Genomic DNA, 20,378 nt, shown 5'->3' with positions numbered 1-20,378 from the left:
TGACAGACGCCTTGAAAGGAAGAGCAACCGACTATAAATGTCAAAGGATTTCTTTAAGGCTGTGCTAGAGGGAGCTAGCGGGATCGATTAAATGTCTGCATTGAGATCTACCTGGGTGAATGGAGGAGGTCAGCTCAAAGCGGAACTGCAGCTGGCCGCTGACGTGATCTGTCGGCAACCTGCGGCCAAGAGAATAACTCACCACGCGATCCCTGCAGATGGACAGGGAGAGAGAGAGAGAGAGAGAGAGAGAGAGAGAGAGAGAGACAGTGTGAGAGGGAGAAAAACAGAGACAGAAAAATGATTTGACTCCAATAATCTTGCCAAGTGCTGCTGTTCAAATATGTCCAATATCACGACTGACAATGCCCAAGATAGGAGGTCTGGTTTGAAAATGTATAGGCTATTACTTTCAAATAACAATAATAATAATAATATCTGGGAAAACAAAAATGTAAACTGAACCAATGTCCAGTATATTTTTGCATCTATATTTTAGATTTTTCATTTTTTCAAGACATTTCAAATTGCCAAAAGTATTTTTTTTTTCTGAGTAAAACAATGTATGACCATTAGGTAGTGGGCAGGGAGTGTGTGTGTGTGTGTGTGTGTGTATCTCTGTTCTACCCGATGGCATGTTTCTCTAGAAGCCTCTGGACGGGAACGGAGAGTTTCCCGAGGAAGCGCTTGATGATCGGCCGACTCTTGGCGAACTTGTCCTTCACCTCGATCTCCAGGACGTCGGTGGGCAGAGACACAAAGTTAAACCTCTGGACAAACAGAGAAGAGAGGTTCATAAAGGTTAAGCTGGTCAGTGTCATTGGATTTCACTTGATGTGTGATATGAGGGTTCGACCATTATATCTGTTTGACCATATATTGGGCTGATATTTTCCTTTTATTAAACATGGGATCTGGTCCAGTCAGTGTTGTCCACCTCTGATATGATGGATGTTAAGTAGTTTGGTTATATTTTTATTATAGAATTGATCAAACTGGTTGTCTATGGGAAGCCCTTACCCTGAATTCTAATAATACATTTTCATCAAGTTCCACACAAGTATTCATGAATGTCCATAGTCCAAATGTTTCAGATTATTCAGAGATTTTTCCACCCTGACAAGAATTATATTCTCCAAAAAATATCAATATCAGTATCCAACTAGGGCTGAACGATTTTGAAAAAATATCTAATTGCGATTATTTTGACTGATATTGCAATTGCGATACGATTTGCGATATTAGAGGGAATGATCATTTTTACATCATTATTCTCATTTTCATAGAAAAATGCATTAAAATGATTATGGTGTGATTTTTGCGGGGATCTGTACCAGACAAAGATGTTTTCTTAAGTCTGTAGAATATGATGTGTAGGCCAGGACATCTCTGCAGCACCACAATATTTCATTTAAAATGGTATTTTTGACACACATTTCACCTTTAACAAATATTGCGCCTCCTGCGATTTGAAAATTGCAGTAGGCCATATTGCGATTTCAATAAAATTTCAATTAATTGTTCAGCCCTACATCCAACTACAAAAACCCTCATTGGTTGAAACGTATCTTGCATAGGAAACCTCTTATTCTCATTTTTTGATAATGTGTGGGCTTCATACCACTTTCTGCACTTGCACTAGTTAGGAACAAATAGACTCTACGACTTGTATATTGTAAGTATTTAAAAAAAAACCCACAAACATTGGTTGCTGCCATGACATTGCCTGATAATAATGTTGTATCCAGTTGTTTCAAAGGAAGGGAACAAGCTTTGTTCTGTAAAAAAAAACAAGCCAATGTTTTCTGTGTCAGTCACAAGAAATAACATGTCATGTCAGAACAAACCATATCATCCAGTTGATATTTCACGGAGGGGATTTGAAATAAGTCTAGTAGAGACATCAACAGATTCAGCATGCTAGTGACACCATGTTAAACTAAGAGATTTGGACAGTTTCTTTTGATGGCAGATAGCTCTCTCCCCTCTGACACAACAGTAGCAGCAGCAATGTTGATCTGATGTTGGACATCAGCCAACCACATCTCCGGTCACCTGCTTCTCTATCCGTTTCATTTCCGTTTCACATTTCAATCCAGCCCAATTAACATAAAGTGATGAGGAAATGGAAATCCTCCCCTCGTTCTAATTTGAAAGGATGGATTGAACCGATGAGTCAACCTATGAGCGCATCAACCGATGATGAGACCACTTATAGAGCTGAGATTAACCACTTCGATAACAGGTGTTCCGATAACTCACTGATTTTAAACGCAAAGAAAACTAAAGAAATGATCATTGATTTCAGAAGAAACTGCTCTCTGTCCCCTGTAATTATGAGCAACATAACCATTGAAAGGTAAGGTGGCCGAGACGTGTCGAGCGAACTGCATATCCAAAACGCTTTGCAAATTCGAAAAACACAAGCACATTAACGGAAAACACAAATGCTAAAATCACAACACAAATGCAAAAGCCACAACAGAAATGCAAAATTCACAACACAAATGCAAAAGCCACAACATAACGACGGATGTTGACAATGAAACGGGCCGACTATTATTGCCGGCGAACTATTATTGCCTGCACGTGTGGAAGAGGAAAGTTCTTGCCCGTTTGAGAAGTAAGTGAAACGTTGTTCACTAGCTAACTATGATTACTATTGCTATGTGATTGTCACAATTGAGCAATGTTGTTCAATGTGCAGGCAATAATAGTCCGCCGGCAATAATAGTCGGCCTGTTTCATTGTCAACATCCGTTGTTGCTCACTTCCGTTGTTATGTTGTGGCTTTTGCATTTGTGTTGTGATTTTTGCATTTGTGTTTTCCGTTAATGCGCTTGTGTTTTTCGAATTTGCAAAGCGTTTTGGATATGCAGTTCGTTCGACACGTCTCGGCCACCATAGAAAGGATACAGGAGTACAAGTACCTGGGCACTATTATTGATAGCAAACTGACATGGAATGCTAGCACCAACGCTAGGTTTGCAAAGGCTCAGCAACTTCTTAAGGAAACTTAGAAGTTTTAAGGTGGACAGAACTATGCTGACACTGTTTTACAAGACCTGCATTCAGAGTATTTTGACCTTTTGTATTCAGTGTTCAATGCTAAGAACCCAGTGTGGTTCTTAGCTCACAAGATCATAGCAGATCCACAGCACCCTCTATGGTCTGAATATGTACTTTTACCTTCAGGGCGAAGGTATAGCAGGCCCAGGATGCAGACTAAAAGAGGCATCACATCCTTCGTCCCACGCAGCATTCAGCTGCTTAACGAGCTCTGATCACATGGTCTGAATTTGGCACGTTCTTGAACTTGCACTTGATGTCCTTTATTGATCAAAATTCAAATGATGCTTTTTATGATGTGTTTTTTATGACATGTGCTGCCATGTATGGTTCTTGATGTTTTTGATATTCTTTTATGCTCTTTGTGCAAAGCAAATTCCCCCGAGGGGCAATAAAGGTTTCATTCATTCATCACATATACAGCAGAATGACCGAGAAGGAGGTTGTAATGAAGTTTGAGACTCATTTCCCACTCAGACTGAGTGACTGACTGACTAATGTCTGACAGTAAAGTGCTGTCATGGTCTCTTTTTTTCTTGGTATTGTGACTGCTAATTATAGGGCATGTACTGTAGATGACATGTCATTTTTGAGGTCATGTGCTCTATAATCTTGTATTGGAGGTTTTTGTAATGTCTGACAGAGCCAGAGCACTCATACATACTAATAAGAATTAATATGAAATGTTCATAGGTAAAAGCAAGTTTATACAGATATCTTTTGGATGGATAGCTTTTGGTCTTTTGGGTCTGTTTTTGTTTTTGTTTGTTTTGTGTTTTGTGTTGTATATCGTTGTTTTTTATGGCATTTTAAAATGTGTGCATGGTTGTATGTAAGTGTATGGTTGTATTTTGTAGATGCGTATGTATGAGTATGAATGTATGGGTGCATGTGTGTATATAGATATGTATAGTTTTACATTTTTATGAGGTACAATCATGTATAGATATATCTCTATTTTTATTAATGTAAATTCTGCTTCCATTCAGTTGTTAACTGTGAGCATGAATACTAATAAACTCAAACTCAAACTCAAACTCATATACTTTCACAGAAGAAAATGGATCGAAAACAATAAAGCAAGACCTTTCAAGGATTACCGGAGGTTTTTTTCAGCCGGATTCTTTCTGACTGGTCAATATTCATCTGCAAATTGTGATGTAAATACACAAAAGCTGTCCTTGGCTGCCCTCAACCATATACAATTTTCATCTTTCCTTTGTCTGTCAGGGCTTGGAGGCCCTCGATTCTGTCTGGAAAATCCACATCTCTGATTGGGAGATATTTGGCATCGCATCTTCGGTCTCATTTTGGTTTGCAGTGTGAACAGAGGCCTTCACGACTTGCCATGTCAGCATTTTTCAGTTGCCAAGTCGTGGTCTCTGATTCAGTACATTAGTAGGTATTTATTTTACTGAGACAAGCTATTCTGCAGGATGACAATGTCTTGCCAGAGGTTTCTAGCAGCTAAAATTAGGGTTTCTTTTTATTTCTCCAAGCCGCTTATAGATGTATGTGGTTTGATTTTCTTTAAATATATATCCTCCCTTTCTTGTTCCCTGTGCTCTGTCCCCTTCTCTCTCTCTCTCTCTCTCTCTCTCTCTCTCTCTGTCTCTCAGTGGGGGTCTGACTACCGTCCAAGCTTCTTAAACGTCGCTTCAGAGCCAGGGACTTGGAGCCTGTCCAAACCTCACCGCCACAGGAGGAGAGGAATCCTAGTTCTACTGCCCGATTCTAGCAGGACATTTAGTGTACATAAAGTTTGCATGAGATGATAGATGTGAAAACGGCGTGGGCCTCTATCATTCCTGATGCCACCCACCTACCTAGAACAGCGGCTGTGATAGCCGACTGCTGGATGGCTGGCTTGGTTTCTACAGCATATCCTGCATTCACATAAGTAGAAAGAACCATCTAAACAGCTTGATGGTTCAAAACAACTTGGAAATCTGACAAAACAGGATCCATTCCCAATTAGTATTTACCATCTGAAAGCTGAGGTGAACAGTATTTTCTAGTAGTATTTACCATCTGAAAGCTGAGGTGAACAGTATTTTCTAGTAGTATTTACATCTGAAAGCTGAGTGAACAGTATTTTCTAGTAGTATTTACATCTGAAAGCTGACAACAGTATTTTCTAGTAGTATTTACCATGTGAAAGTTGACTGAAAAGTATTTTCTAGTAGTATTTACCATGTGAAAGCTGACTGAAAAGTATTTTCTAGTAGTATTTACATCTGAATGCTGACTGAACAGTATTTTCTAGTAGTATTTACCATCTGAAAGCTGAATGAACAGTATTTTCTAGTAGTATTTACCATCTGAAGCTGAGGTGAACAGTATTTTCTAGTAGTATTTACATCTCAAAGCTGACTGAACAGTATTTTCTAGTAGTATTTACCATCTGAAGGCTGAGGTGAATGATATTTTTATATATGCTTCCTCCTGGACTAACTGTGTTGGCTGGCTGACCCACATAAAGAGAAACTCAAATCGACAACTAAACAAAAAGGGAAATATAAAACATTCTCGAGAGAATTAACTAAAGTACTCCTGTAAATATATTTGACCCTAAACGCTAAAATCTGAAAACCTTTCTCCCAATGAAAAACTACAATCTATTCTAGTAGGAAAAAAAGAGTGTGCCACACTTGCCTCAAAATCTGTATCAACCTGTCACAGTTTCAGACAGTGACAGTATAATATTGTTGAACCATTTCGTCAAGGTTGCTACCTGGTCGTGTTGTTTCTGCTTTAGCCACACTGTAAGTCCTTTTATATTTCATACCAATAAAGAACCTTGGAATCGAGAACTGAGAAAACTGTGCTTCCTATTTGCCAAAGCCCACTGGCCTAGTTAAAACAATTCCTCCCCCTCCTCCCATTTTAAATCTCCCCATGCTGTCGCTTCTTCCTCTCCCTCCCCACATCCCTATCCCTCCTCCCCTGCACCACACACAGAAATAGGAGGGTTCTTCAAGGGTTTAAGGGAATCAATATACTGTATATAATGACTCAAAGTACCCTCTGATTTGGTAGAATAAGGGTAAATCAGAATGAAGAACCCAGTGTGGTTCTTAAGAAGTTCTTTTCATATTGCTGCATTTGGAGCATTTTATACAATCTTAGAGCGTTCTTTACAGCTCCATGAAGCTTCTATGTGGAACCATCTGAACATGGTACTATAGGTGGTTCTCAACGTGGGGTCCAGGGACCACTAGGGGTCCTTGAGGGGGTTCCAGGGGGTCCCCCAGCAAATTAGTGAATTGTTAAACTTCAGCATTATTTCATTTACAAGAAGTTAACACAATTAGAGAATGCAGAAGAATGACTGTTTTGATCATGTTGTCATGGAATAGTCATGGAATTCTGGACAAAGTCATATCTAACAATAAAAAATATTCTCAGATTTGGGTCCGAGAGACAACATCTCATCAAATGGGGGTCCGTGGCTCTAATGTGGACTAAATCAGGGGTCCTAGGTTGAGAATCAATGCTGTAAAGAACTCAGAAAGGTTCTCTATATCAGATTCTCAACCTTTTTCATATCAAGGACCCTAATTCAGTTAGACCCTAATTGTCAGATATGATTTTGTCCAGAATTCCATGACTATCTGTATTGTAGGTAGAGAGATAACAGAGAAACTATGATCAAAACAGTCATTCTTCTACATTCTCTAATTGTGTTAACTTCTTGTAAATGAAATGATGCTGAAGTTTAACAATTCATCATTTTGCTGGGGACCCCCTAGAACCCCCTCAAGGACCCCTGGAGGTCCCTGGACCCCACGTTGAAAACCACTGCGTTACAGAGTTTACCTTCATAGCTTCCCTCTTGTCTGCATACAGTCTTCCCTTATTCCTCCCTCCATTCCTCTACCCTTCCTATCTTTTCCGTCCTCGCACCTCTCCTCCTCTTCCTCCTCTTCCTCCGATTCTTTCACATTCTTGTCCTCAACATCCTCCTCCTCCGCCACATCATTGTCTCTCTCTCTTTCTTCCATCCATCCCTCTCTCCCTCTACATCACCATCCGACCCTCTTCCCTTTCACCGAATTTGACTTCCCTCCTCCGTTTCCTCTATCTGCTCCCTTTCGGCTCCTCTTGTAAATTATTCACTCCGACTCCTTTTCATCCTCCTCCTTTATCGCCCTCCACACTCATTTCCCCGTGCCTTTCTTCTCCTCCTCTTCCCATTTCCCATTTTCTGTCCCCCCCTTTTCTATCTCTTCGGCACCACAACGCCATTTCCAGCCCGTGCAGCCAAATGCATTTTTTTTTTTTTTTTAATTTGTATCCTCTCCGCTCCTCATCTCGCTCTTGTCCTCTTTTCCTCTCCTCTCCTTTTTATCTCTCCTCTCTCCCTCTCTTTATTCCTTCAGCTCCGGGATTGAAGATCGAACATCACGAGCCCTTTCAATTTTAGATTAAGCACACAGAGGCACACAAAGACGCACAATTATAATCACCCATATAGAAAACACAAATACAACCGCACACACACACACACACACACACACACACACACACGGATGCACACAGAACAACTGACTCTAAAGCCAACTAAAGTGCAGCTCAATAGCAAGCAAGCCTAGCACAGGACTGCAGCTGAAATCTACTGTAGCAGCCACAGCTAACACACACACACACACACACACATTGTTTCTTCTATGTTGTATATTTTTCTTTGATGCTTCTATATTTATATCATATGCATGTGGGTCCAGTACCACGGGTGAATTTCGAAGCCAATAAGGAAGTGGCAACAGGCGGCAATTCCTCTAATGTCCACTAGGGCAGTGATTCTCAACCTTTTTCATATCAAGGACCCCTAATTTAGTCCACATTAGGGCCACGGACCCCCACTTGATGAGATTTTGTCTCTCGGACCCAAATCTGAGAATATTTTTATTGTCAGATATGATTTTGTCCAGAATTCCAAGACTGTCTATATTGTAGGTAGAGAGATAACAGTGAAACTATGATCAAAATAGTCATTCTAAAATGACACAATAATGAAGTTTAACAATTCATCAATTTGCTGGGGACCCCCTGGAATGCCCTCAAGGACCCCTGGTGGTCCCCGGACCCCACATTGAGAACCACTGCACTAGGGGCTGGCTCCAAAAAAACTCCAAACCGCCCAACATGCAAGTCAATGGGACCACAACCCAACTTCTGCTAAAAATATAAAGTCAATACATTTCCCCACAAGAGGTTCACTTCTTCTAACATCCCATAAAGCATGGCAGTGTCCTACAAGGTCCTTCATTGACCTGAAAATATAAGACTAAGACTCAACCGAGCATGAAATGTTGATACAGTAGAGTCAGAATATGGAGTGAGAAATACAAGTAGAGGAGATGAAGTAAGGAACTTTTGCATGTTGAGGTGCAGCCATTATGCTGTGGTGAGCCGTCGCCATGGCTACAGAAGCTGACTGCTGGAGTTACTATGGGGTGCACATCGGTAGAGTCCTCGTTTGGCCCCAGAGGCGTTACAGCTGCAATACTGTAAAATTATAAATAGTCATCTAGCGTTTAACTGATATGGGTTTTTAAAGGCTGATACTGATATCAATGATTCTAGGTTGAAGCTGCTGAAAGCCGATATGTAGTATCTTTAAATTTCAGCTTTTTCTTGTTGAAAAAATCCAAAAGTATTCAGTGTATCCTTTGGATTTTTATACTTGTCAGGGTGGCAAAGCCTCTGAAATTATATTTAGAACATTTAGACACTAAGACGCTCCACTGAAACACAGGACAATAATAATTATAGCTTAGCCGATTAGTTATCAGGGAAAAAAGGGAAAAAATGCTATTCTTTTTGTAAATGTTTTTTTGTTAAACAAAAAATGTAAATGTAATTTTTCCCTTAATGGTGTGGGAGGAGTTCGACTTAATTCGTTTCACAGTATCTGAAAAAAATGTATGATTGTGTGAGTGATTAACTTCATAATTTCCACTAGGTAGCAGTGTACAAAAGTTTACATTCACATACTGTATATAGCCTATATCCTCAGAAAATTGCACACCTGTAGCACATATGGCTTCAATGATTTTTTGAAGTTTTAAATTTTGGATGGTTGCTATAGAGCCACCATCAGGAAGACTGGTCCCATATTACAGTTTGTGTTGTTTTGGACCGTACTGGGATATTCTGCAAAGTTTTGTGCATTTTCATGCATCATATCCATCATATTGGAAGTAGATGACATTGGCAAGCCGATATCTTGTTTGTAATAAAAGGCCAATATCAACCCAATGTATTGGCAAAGACAATTACTGGTCAAACCATATAGTAATTATTTGCAAATGCATAATCTCATCACTAATATATAGAATTCAAGAGCAGCATATATCTGAAAGTTAGTTTTCAACATCAAACAGCGTTCCAGGAATGCATTTTTCTTCTCATGACATATTATGTTTTAACAATATGTCACAGACCTTTTAGACTATTAAAATGATTCACATTTCCCTCCCGACACTGCACAGTGCTGTTCTCCTCTCTAGAGTCTATGCTGACTGGGCCAGCGTTCTATGGAGGCCCATTAGGGACATACAGTACATTATTACCGAGCAATCACGCTCCGCTCAACATGGCAGCTATTTGGAGAAGGAAAGTGGCTTTGAGCTGAGCGGATGCTACCAAGAGGGACCCTGCAGTAAATCAGTCTTTGGAGGCCCCTGAGGGACATAATGGAAGAGAGACTGTGCTGTGGTAGGTAGCTATGGAGCAGCCTGAGGCATATACATTACTGCTACAGTCAAGTGGGAAAAAAATAGACTGAAACAACAGAGACACTGCTCTGAGGAGATACTCCCTCTAAAGTAAGATATATGCAAAGTATGGCTGGGCTACGAAAGTATTATCCAGCAACATGCAGTACATTTCCAGCTACAGGAGTCCCTGAGGAACATATGGAACAATGGGAAGTGAGACGTACTTCATCTTATTGTAGCAGTGTGTGAATGTTTGCTACAAGGCAGGTACCAGACAGTGCTACATAGAGGATTTTAACCCTTCCCATAATGCTTTGCTTTACCAGTTGTCCCGGTCAATACGCTACCTCCTGACTGCCTTTCAGTCGTACTGAAGAGAGTGTAAGAGTTGCTGTAACTTAATAAAGTGACTATAGACAACGAAATCAGTGTTAATGTTACTTGCATCGGACATTTCCAACTCGTCAGTGGAACACCAAGTACTGTTAATGAAGATCAGCCGAGACAAGCTTATTTCGGATTACTTGAGATATTTGGTCACAGTTAGCTAGGTTAGCTAGGGATCTAGCCAACGCTAGTTAGCTTTATTTAGCTTTATTTATTGAACATATATAATTAATGTGATTATTAGGTCAACTTAAAGGATTTTGGTGTCTGCAAAAGTAAGTGACAGCACTTCCACCGTTTTTGTAGAATGACCCAAGATCGTTTTCTCAGCTACAGTGGTAAGCAAAACATTATGATGTCACAGTGAAGTTGACCTTTGAACTTTTGGATATAAAATGTCATCACTTCATCATTTTATCCTATTAGACATTTGTGTGAAATTTTGTCATAATTAGCGCATGAATTCTTGAGTTATGGCCAAAAACGTCTTTTGTGAGGTCACAGTGACCTTTGACCTTTGACCTTTGACCACCAAAATCTAATCAGTACATCCTTGAGTCCAAGTGGACGTTTGTGCCAAATTTGAAGAAATTCCCTCAAGGCGTTCCTGAGATATCGCGTTCACGAGAATGGGACGGACGGACGGACGGACGGACGATCCGAGAACATAATGCCCACGGCCACGGCTGGCATGGAGAACACCATGACTGCATTCCGGTGGTTGGAATTGATTTATTTTAAAAAATTAAGACAGCTCAAAATTATGTACAAAGCGCTAAGTCACTTTCCATGTTTGTTGTGGTGCAACCACCTACTTTTGAACCGTCCCTTCCCGTCTTATTTCCAACATTCTGTTTCAACCGGAAATACATCAAATTTCGGAAGCAAAACACCATTCAAATGCTGTTTCTTTGTGACTCCAATGCAATAAAATCAATGGAACAGTAATGGCCAGGCCTCAAAGATGACTGAACACTCTCTTTAACTACAGGAGACCCTGAGGCACATTGTACATCAGCCAAAGCAAAGACGGTTAATTTGAGCTAATGCCTGGCTATAAATCTGGGTCATCGGAGCTCACTGAACACAACTGTAACAGCCTTCTGAACTGATGTTTGGGTATGTCTTTAGGGCTCAGACAAGGCTCATTACATCCAAAACTTCTTCTATAGCTTCTCAAGCTAGCTGAATTAATAGTGATGACGTTATTTGATGAATTACTTTTGTGATGAAGTGTGGTAATTTACCTTTTTGTTGTACCCACTTTCCCTCAACTTGCCTCGCCTACTTCTGCTTCAGTTTGTGATTTCCTACATTTCCCAGAATGCCTTTCAACATGCCCAGAGAACTCACCTGGACTTGTTGGACATTTAAATGGATAAATGATAACAATAGTAACGGCAAGAGAGCAAGAGTTTCAAGTGGAGAAAAGGTGAGTGTCGTGCCCCTTACTCAAAATGCGACATGTCTTGTGGCTGCATTGCATTCTGGTCTATTGAGGCTACTGTCAGTGGAGAAAATTGGTCTCTCTCCTCTTCTACGATGGGTTTCTCCCTGTATGATTGTTGAACGTCTCTTGAAAAATGCAAAACGGCGGCTCTAGAAAGAAGCCCTCGCTCTTTGATTCATAGATAACTGACATTTTTTGACTATTAAACTCCAATGTAGCTGTGCTGGAAATATCTAAATGTGAAACCACAAGGAAAAATACACCATCAAAGAGCAAAATGTACCCAGGAACGCAAGGCACATCGCCAATAGCTGTTTTTTAGCAGAATGTTTTAGGGTGGATTCTTCCTTTGAGGCTAATGTCTGTGTATACAGCAGAGTGATTAAATGGGTCAGGGTTAAAAACTCCCCCACTGTCCATGGAGCACTTTGACTTTGAAAAGCTGGCTGGGAGAACAACGCTGGTGCTTAATTACTTAAGCAAATGTGCGAGAAATCCTGTTGTGTTTCTCTACCCCAAGGTAATAACTAAAAGGAAAAAAGCGTTCCTCTGTAGGCACGTTTGTCATTAAAGATTTGACAGGGGAGTTGTTGAGTTTGCTCTACTGCAATTGACTTAAGCTGCTGGGCCAGCTGCACCGCTCAGCTGGCTAGGAGGAAGCAAAAATTAATGACACACAACTCACACTCTCCAGCTCTGTTTATCTGTGTTTGTCTATAAACACAAATAGTGTTTTCAGCCATATTGGCGGCCATATTGGAGGTCCTTGGTTCTTGGGCAGCATGGTGAACAGCTGATATAGTTTCTAAACATACAGCTTGGCCATTTCAACATAAGTGAATAGACATGGTTAATTTCAGTGCTGTTCTTGACTGGGAACTGATCATTTCATCACTGTGTTTAGATATTGTCCAACATGGTCTCACGGCAGTTCGTGAAATAGTCACGAAATTTTAATCTATTGATTTGTGTACATGGACATGATTTTGCCATTTTTTTCGTGAAATGAACACAACCTAAAAAACGTGCCTCCACCACGACCTAAATTATGTTCCTCCACCACGATTTGAAAACGTAAGTTTTGGCAAATAAAGCAACTTGTGTTACGGTTATGGTTAGGCAACTAAAACAACTTGGTTAAGGTTAGAGAAATGGTTTGGTCATGGTTAAATAAGAAAAACGTTTGTTAAAAATTTAAATGTGGCTTACGGTTGAAATCGGTCTTGAGTCCCAACTGACAGGAAAAAAACGTGCTGCAGGCACGAAAGATACTTCCAATTGAAATACATTAGTTTGAAAGTCGTACTGAGTGTCACGAAAAAAATGGAAAAATCGTGTCCATGTACACGAATCAATAGATTAAATTTTGTGACTATTTCACGAACTGCCGTGAGACCGGGTTGTATTGTCAGCTAGTTAGCTAGCTAGTAGGCTATGTCAGCTAACTGTCTTGTTGTTAACACATATTAGCACTCCAGCTAACATGTCTAGCAGAAGCTAGCGTTAGTAGGGGTAGGGGTCGCATGTTGACATTGTTTGTTAAATCAGCTTGCTCGTTAGTTAGCTAGCTAACAGTTTGTTCAGGTTAACGCTAACTCAAGCCTCAAGCTCAAGCTGTTTTGGAGTAGAGATAAGGTTATCTGCCGCACTGCCGGTCAAATGTTTGGGGACACCTTACCTTTTCTAAATGTTCAAAGCATTATTTTATTTTTTTATTTTTTTTGTTATTTTTCAATGAGGAAGAAAGGAAAAAAATGCCTGCAATGCTTTTGTTAACAAAATAGCTATTTCCTAATACTTTGGATCTATTTATTCAACACTTAGCTACATATTCATCAAAGTGTCTTCTTTGGTATGAAGAGAAGGTTTTGCCTACCAACCAGCACCACAAATCTAGAGGATTTTTTGATGAACGTATCTATTGTTTTAGTGTTATCATCACAAATATTTGCATGTATGATTTTCTATCTCAAACTAAACCTAGTTAGTCTCAAATGGGGTTAAGTTATTGCAAACTGACAAAGAAAACATGCTTTTTTATCAAACATTTTCAAAAGCTAGGTGTCCCCAAACTTTTGCCGGGCAGTGAGTATTTATTATGCAGCACGATTTAACTAATTAAGCCTCAGAGTTGCAGTGCAGTTGCATTACAGTAATTTTCCTGACAGCTTTTCCAGATGGCTGCGCTCTGATGCAGAAGAAAATGCTGTTTTCACAATAATCTTCTATGATTATGTGGATGATTGAGGCTAAATGTTTCTCAACTTTCCAAGACTTTGATGTTTAATTGGTTTGTCACAATCCAGTCTTACATAAAATCCAAAGTCCTTCAGCTGAGGACACTGCTCAGGAAAAAAAAAACACTTATCTAAGGCCTATCTAAATATTACAATGGACTTTTTTCACTTATTCTTATGTTGATAAGACATGAACATCTTATTTTACTGTTGCACAGTGACTGTTTTCAGTCACTTTGGGTAGCACTGTCTGCTAAATACCTAAAATGCAATACAAATGTAAATATTTCATTCTGTATTTTCAGAGCTGCAACCAGGCCTCTCTTCACATCTCTCAGCTACTTCAGGTTGTCCTTATAATTCAGCTCAGCATTGATGTAATGCACTGATTAGTTTCACCGCATGATGACAGACTTCCTAGATGCCTTTGGAGGAGAAAAAAATCAAATTGGGCACATCTATGAGAGAACTGGAGAAAAGGTCCAAACAGAAGCTGATGTAATGCTGAGGAAAGAGGAGACTAAAGGGAGCGACAAGGTCATGGACTGACTTGGGTTAACGCAGCTCTCTAACTCTGTGTGTGTGTGTGTGTGTGTGTGTGTGTGTGTGTGTATGTGTATGGAGATCACACAGTCTCCATAGTGTCTCTATGGTGTTGCCATATCAATGTGGCCTCGTGATGTCAGAACATATTACTGGGTAACTGTCACCCAGACAGTTAACCAGCAATAGTCTGTGTGTGCATGTGCATGTGTCTATGTGTGTGTGTGTGTGTGTGTGTGTGTCTGTATGCACATGTGTATGCACGTGCATGCAGGCATGCATTTGTGAATGTGTTCTTTAGGGTTTGACTGATTTGGGTTTTGAAGGCCAATATTTTGGATTGCAATATGTGTGCCAGTATTTAAATTACCATTAATATTTCATGCTATCATGTTCATGCCAAAAAAAAAAGGCAAGTATTCAGTGTTTCCAGCAGAATTTTATTCTTGCCAGGGTAAAGCCTCCGAAACAGGATTTAGACCATCATGGGACACTAAAACTCTCCACTGAAACCCAAGACAAACAGTACAGTATTGATCAATTCTACAATAAATATGTAATAAATCATACTGCATCATGCAGCAAGGCCAATATCAGTCTGATATATTGGCAAACCGATAATTAGTCTAACCCTAATCACAACATCATAAAAATATGGAACAAAAGGCATTTGTTATTGATTCATTGTTCTGTTCAATAATGAACGATTCTATATTATAAGAAATAGTCATCTACTCTAGTGTGTTGATTCAGTAATGTCATCTCAGCTCTGTGAATCATTATAAATTATAGTTTATAACCTTATTTAATAAAAAATGACTGTTATTGTCAGTGTTATTGTCTATTTTTTCAATGGGGAAATCAATGGTAACCAGCAGGCACTGACACTTTCTTTCTACTGTACCGAAAACGCACTGAACCGCAATCTCAGTACCGCGATTCATATAGAACCAGGACTTTTATGAATCATTCCACCCGTAATATTCACATTATTATGTCGCGTAAGTCTGGGAAGGATTATGTATTCGATTTCCCCTGCTTCCTTTACCTTGCGCCTCCTGTGGCTACTCTCTCTCTCTGTTTTATGATCAAGGTTATCTCCCCAAGCCCTAAAGATCCACGAAGATTTACTCTCCCGGGGGAAACCGGTGAGAAATACAATGCTGCCACACGGCCATAACTCAGACACATAAGGACACATGTATGTGCACGTGTGTGTGTGTGTGTGGTTAGGTTAGAGGTGTAGGACCTGTGGATATAAACTCCTTCAATAGCCCCCTTCCTGCTAAAATATTGAAAAGGTTTGCAAACATATAGATGGGAATGTAAAATGATGATGTATTCGTGAAATCAAGGAATCTTTAGACTTCTGAAATATGGACATACTGGTAGTCTATTTAAAGCATGATTAGCCTCAGAAAGAATGTATTGTAGCCTCATAAATGATCAATTTAAGAATTTATATTACCCCTACTGTCAAGAACATTACAATAAATATTTCCAAATATGAGCAATTTTCCCCCAGAGCCGGGAAACAGACAGATAAAACTTGAACCGGTGAATATAGCTGTTTCATTTTCCCGCAATTCATTCTCTATGGAGCGGCCAGTCATGTTTTGATTTTTCAAATTTTGGTTCATGTCTGGAATGAATCCAACAGCATTGCAGGTAAATATGTGCCTAACGTTGTTGCTTTGCCAGTCACAAGCAAAAGCTGAAACAACACTAACTGTATAGTGGAAGAAGAGAGGCACTTCTCAAAAGAAAAAAGTAATTTCTGACAAATAAAGTCGGCACTAAACTTTTAAAACGATTAAACTTTAAACGTCTTGGCAGTACTGATGTTGTTCGGTTACTACTTAGAAAGAACTGATTTCAATATCCAGCCTGTGTTGGTGAAAAAAGAGAACGTGTGCTTGCTCAATTTTCCCCAGGGCCGATGAGATCTGTTCATATCCAAATTTGTGGCTTCAATAATACATGAGGCATTAAGTGAGAATCCTTCACTGAATTCCTGAAAAGCTGTTTTTGTGTGTGTGTGTGTGTGTGTGTGTGTGTGTGTGTGGGGGGGGGGGTCTAATGGTCAAGTATGAGAATTCAGCACACCTTAAAAAGCAAATATTAACGACAGCTCATGGGTCACGTCCGGAATAGAAACTCAGAAAAACGGCCCGAATGAGAAAATCAATTGGCTGATCTGAGTAAATGTGATTTCCATGGATTAGATTGATCCCTTTACTTCACTGCTGGAACCCAATAAGCACCGCTGATTGAATAAGACCATGCTCAATCTGTCACCCAATCATCCCTCTATTGTGTTGTGTGTTGTATGTGTGTATATTGGGACCTCATGGCTTTTTAGGACATTTGCTATACTACTACTAATAATACTATTGTATTGAAAGGATAATTTGTACCAGGGCTTCTGAATTTATTTATTTTTTTCAGTCCTCTCCCCCAAATAGATTCACATTAGACCCCATAGTTGTTGATGATTTTGTATTGATTTGTACAACTGTCTACACTGTACATTGAGAGATAATGGTGGTGAGAGGGAAATCTAGGATTACAATAGTAATTCAGTAACACTTTACAATAAGGGTCACTAAGTTAAGGGTTAGTTAATGCTTAATAAGTGTTAGTTAATGCTAAATAAGTGTTAGTTAATGCTTAATAAGGGTTAGTTAATGCTTAATAAACATTAACTAACCCTTAATTAACAGTTAACTAATGTGTAATTTACTAATGGTGTTCATGTTAACTAAAGCATTAATTTATACATTATTTAATAGTCTATAAAGATGACTATTAAATAATGTATAAATTAATACCTTAGTTAACATGAACACCATTAGTAAATTATTACCAGACACATTAGTTAATTGTTAATTAAGGGTTAGTTAATGATTAAGCATTAACTAACCCTTAACTTAGTGACCCTTATTGTATAGTGTTACCAGTAATTCTTATTCATTCTCTAACTGAAATTAAACTATTCCTCATTTTATTGGGAACCCCCTGGAACTCCCTCAAGGACCCCTGGAGGTCCCCGGACCCCAGTTTGACAACCACTGTGAACGTGTGCGTTTGAATACCAAGGGATCTCTGCTAACAACAGGTTAACAGACACATAGAAACAACACATATGATATTCTAATGTACCAACCAATGGTCATACAATCACAATAGAGACTTATGGAAGCATATTATACAGACAACCACCTCATTATTTAATTCACAAATGCGTTTCTATCGCTATATATTTATCACATAATTTCTTTACTGACAAAACGCAAACATAAAAACTTTTTCACAATCATGGTGAAGTTTCTATTCAGACTTTCAGTACATAATTTGGTAACACTTTATAATAACCATCATTAATAAATGGTAAATTGATAGTTAATTAAACTTTAGTTAATAGTTATTTTACTGTTAACAAACAATGAAATGATCATTAATAATGTTTACTACTTATTAGTAATGCTACAATTTATGTTATTTTATCATTAGTTTGTGTAATATAAAATCATTTGTTTATAAATGATATATTGTATCATAGCTGATAAGAGACGGTAAAAAGTGTAAAAAGCTATGATACAATATATAATTTATAAACAAATGATTTTATATTACACAAACGAATGATAAAATAACATTACTAATAATTAGTAAACATTATTAATGATCATTTCATTGTTTGTTAACAGTAAAATAACTATTAACTAAAGTTTAATTAACTATCAATTTACCATTTATTAATGATGGTTATTATAAAGTGTTACCCATAATTTGTATAAAAATACCTCCACACGAGCCCAGCTAAACACACATAACCCATATATAAAAGGCAAACATTCTGTGAGACGGAGCCTCATGCAGCATTTCCAGTGAAAATCTGTCAATCCCGCGCTCTCCAGTCGAAACCCAGCAGCTGGTCTTTTTCAAAAGAAACCCGCCGGCAGGATTAAAGAGGAGCCGAACCCTGAAAACCCTCGAAAAAACCACAGGAGTCCTGCTTTCAAGCGCCTCTCAAAGTCAGAGACAAAACCTACATGTCTGCAGACAAGGAGAACACCGCTACAGAAGTTCCACACCAAAAAAGTTCCACACACAAAGACTCTCCCTTCCATCTTTTAAACCGATACTCCGCAGGCCCCCGGAGTGAAATGATAACATTCCTAACCTTCCCCTTTTTTCTCCTGGGAAACTGTAATGTGTTCAAAGCCAGACTTGTTGTTTCTCCACTTGCTCAATAGCAGCCGGTGACTTTGAGCTGAAGTCTGTGAAGCTGCAGTCGGTTTAAAGTCCCACAGATGCTGGATTTGTATTTACCAAGGACACAGCTGATACAGGGAGGGATATGGATGCAGACACTCTAGCTTGGACAATTTCAATCTTTAAATATAGCAGGTGGATGTGTGAATATGGGAGTGAGAGAGGATGTGTGTGACAGAGAAAGTATTGTTGGATTTGTGTTGCTTTTTTTTAGCAAATGTGTGAGAGTCCCAAGTCAGTCTCAAGTCTTGAGGCACAAGTCTCAAGTCAAGTCCCAAGTCTAAATGTAGATTATAGACCAAGTCCAAGTCAAGTCCATGTCATTAATGTCAAGTCTCAAGTCTAAATGTAGAACAGCAAGTCAAGTCAGAACAAATCAAGAGTCCAGTATCAATTTAATATCTTAAAGGAAACTAAATATCTAGGACTTTTCAATGCAATATGGTTTTAATAGGATAAAAACTTGGTAAGAGCATCATGAGTTTGATTTCTAGAATCAGTTTCAACTTCAATAAATTCAATCATTCCATACAAATTCAGAAAACAGAATTTAAATTCAGTCGTCTGCTGGAACAAATCTCATCACTTTCAATCTAAGTCATTTACACAAACACAAGATCTCAAGTCAAGACTTTAGAAACCTTTTCAAGTCATCAAAGTACAAGTCAGAGGCAAGTCCCAAGTCACCAGAACCCAAGTCAAGTCAAGTCTCAAGTCACCAGAACCCAAGTCAAGTCAAGTCTCAAGTCACCAGAACCCAAGTCAAGTCAAGTCTCAAGTCACCAGAACCCAAGTCAAGTCAAGTCCCAAGTCACCAGAACCCAATTCAAGTCAAGTCTCAAGTCACCAGAACCCAAGTCAGAGTCAAGTCCCAAGTCACCAGAACCCAAGTCAAGTCAAGTCTCAAGTCACCAGAACCCAAGTCAAGTCAAGTCCAAGTCACCAGAACCCAAGTCAAGTCAAGTCTCAAGTCACCAGAACCCAAGTCAAGTCAAGTCTCAAGTCTTCTCTTCATGCATCAAGTCAAGTCTCAAGCAATTAAAAATTTGACTCGAGTCTCCACCTCTGCTGTGTATTATAACAGGGAACTGGGCAGCTCCCATTGCCCAACAGAAGAAGACTGCAGTTGTACTGGGCAGTGTGAGCAGAACTGTGGGAATGTGAAGCAGGGTGTTGCTGGAAAAGAGTTTGGAAGCTCTGTTAACGGTTAAGGTTAAAACCAAATGTGTGTGTGTGTGTGTGTGTGTGTGTACCTCTGTGCTCCATTGCGGGTTGACGGTGTTGCAGACGATCCCGGAGCGCTTCTCTTGGCCGTGGTGCGGCAGGGAGGGGAAGATGCTGTGCTTCCCGGGCTGGATGGAGAGCTTCAGGTAGGGGTCGGGGTTAAAGAACATCCCCTTCTTCAAGCCCATCGCCTGGAGGTCTGAAGGAGGGAGAGAAGGAGCGGGTGAAGTGAAGAAGGAGGGACAGAAGGAGGATTCTATCATCATCCTTGAAATGGCGACTTTTGGCCATTGTTCAGACCAATACGCATCTGGTCTGAGCAAAGTGTTTAGTGTTCCATGGTCTACATGATGTTTCAGAGGCTTTTCCACCCTGACAAGAATACAATTCTATGGGGAATACTTGTCATTTTTGGGATTTTTTTGGCATTAAAATGGTGAAATATAAAGATATTAAATATCGGCT

The 20,378-nt window shown here is 39.4% G+C and overlaps 1 protein-coding gene across 1 annotated transcript in view; it reads right to left on the bottom strand.

The window, feature by feature from the left end:
• LOC139653304 (E3 ubiquitin-protein ligase HECW1-like) overlaps positions 1-20,176 on the bottom strand; it is a 78,388-nt gene extending 58,212 nt beyond the window's left edge. The window contains exons 1-3 of the mRNA XM_071530303.1: positions 19,943-20,176; positions 628-770; positions 112-212 (exon numbers count right to left, since the gene is read on the bottom strand). Coding sequence (XP_071386404.1) covers positions 112-212; positions 628-770; positions 19,943-20,176 — 478 coding nt within the window. The remainder of the gene's footprint in view (positions 1-111; positions 213-627; positions 771-19,942) is intronic.
• Between the last annotated feature and the right edge of the window lie 202 nt (positions 20,177-20,378).

The sequence above is a fragment of the Centroberyx affinis genome, unplaced genomic scaffold (genome assembly GCF_046629955.1).
Source record: "Centroberyx affinis isolate AG114_WGS23_722 - 3 ecotype Tasmania unplaced genomic scaffold, CSIRO-AGI_Caff_v1 ptg001911l_1, whole genome shotgun sequence".
NCBI classification, from domain to species: Eukaryota; Metazoa; Chordata; class Actinopteri; order Beryciformes; family Berycidae; genus Centroberyx; species Centroberyx affinis.
This window is presented reverse-complemented; position numbering and strand designations above follow the sequence as displayed.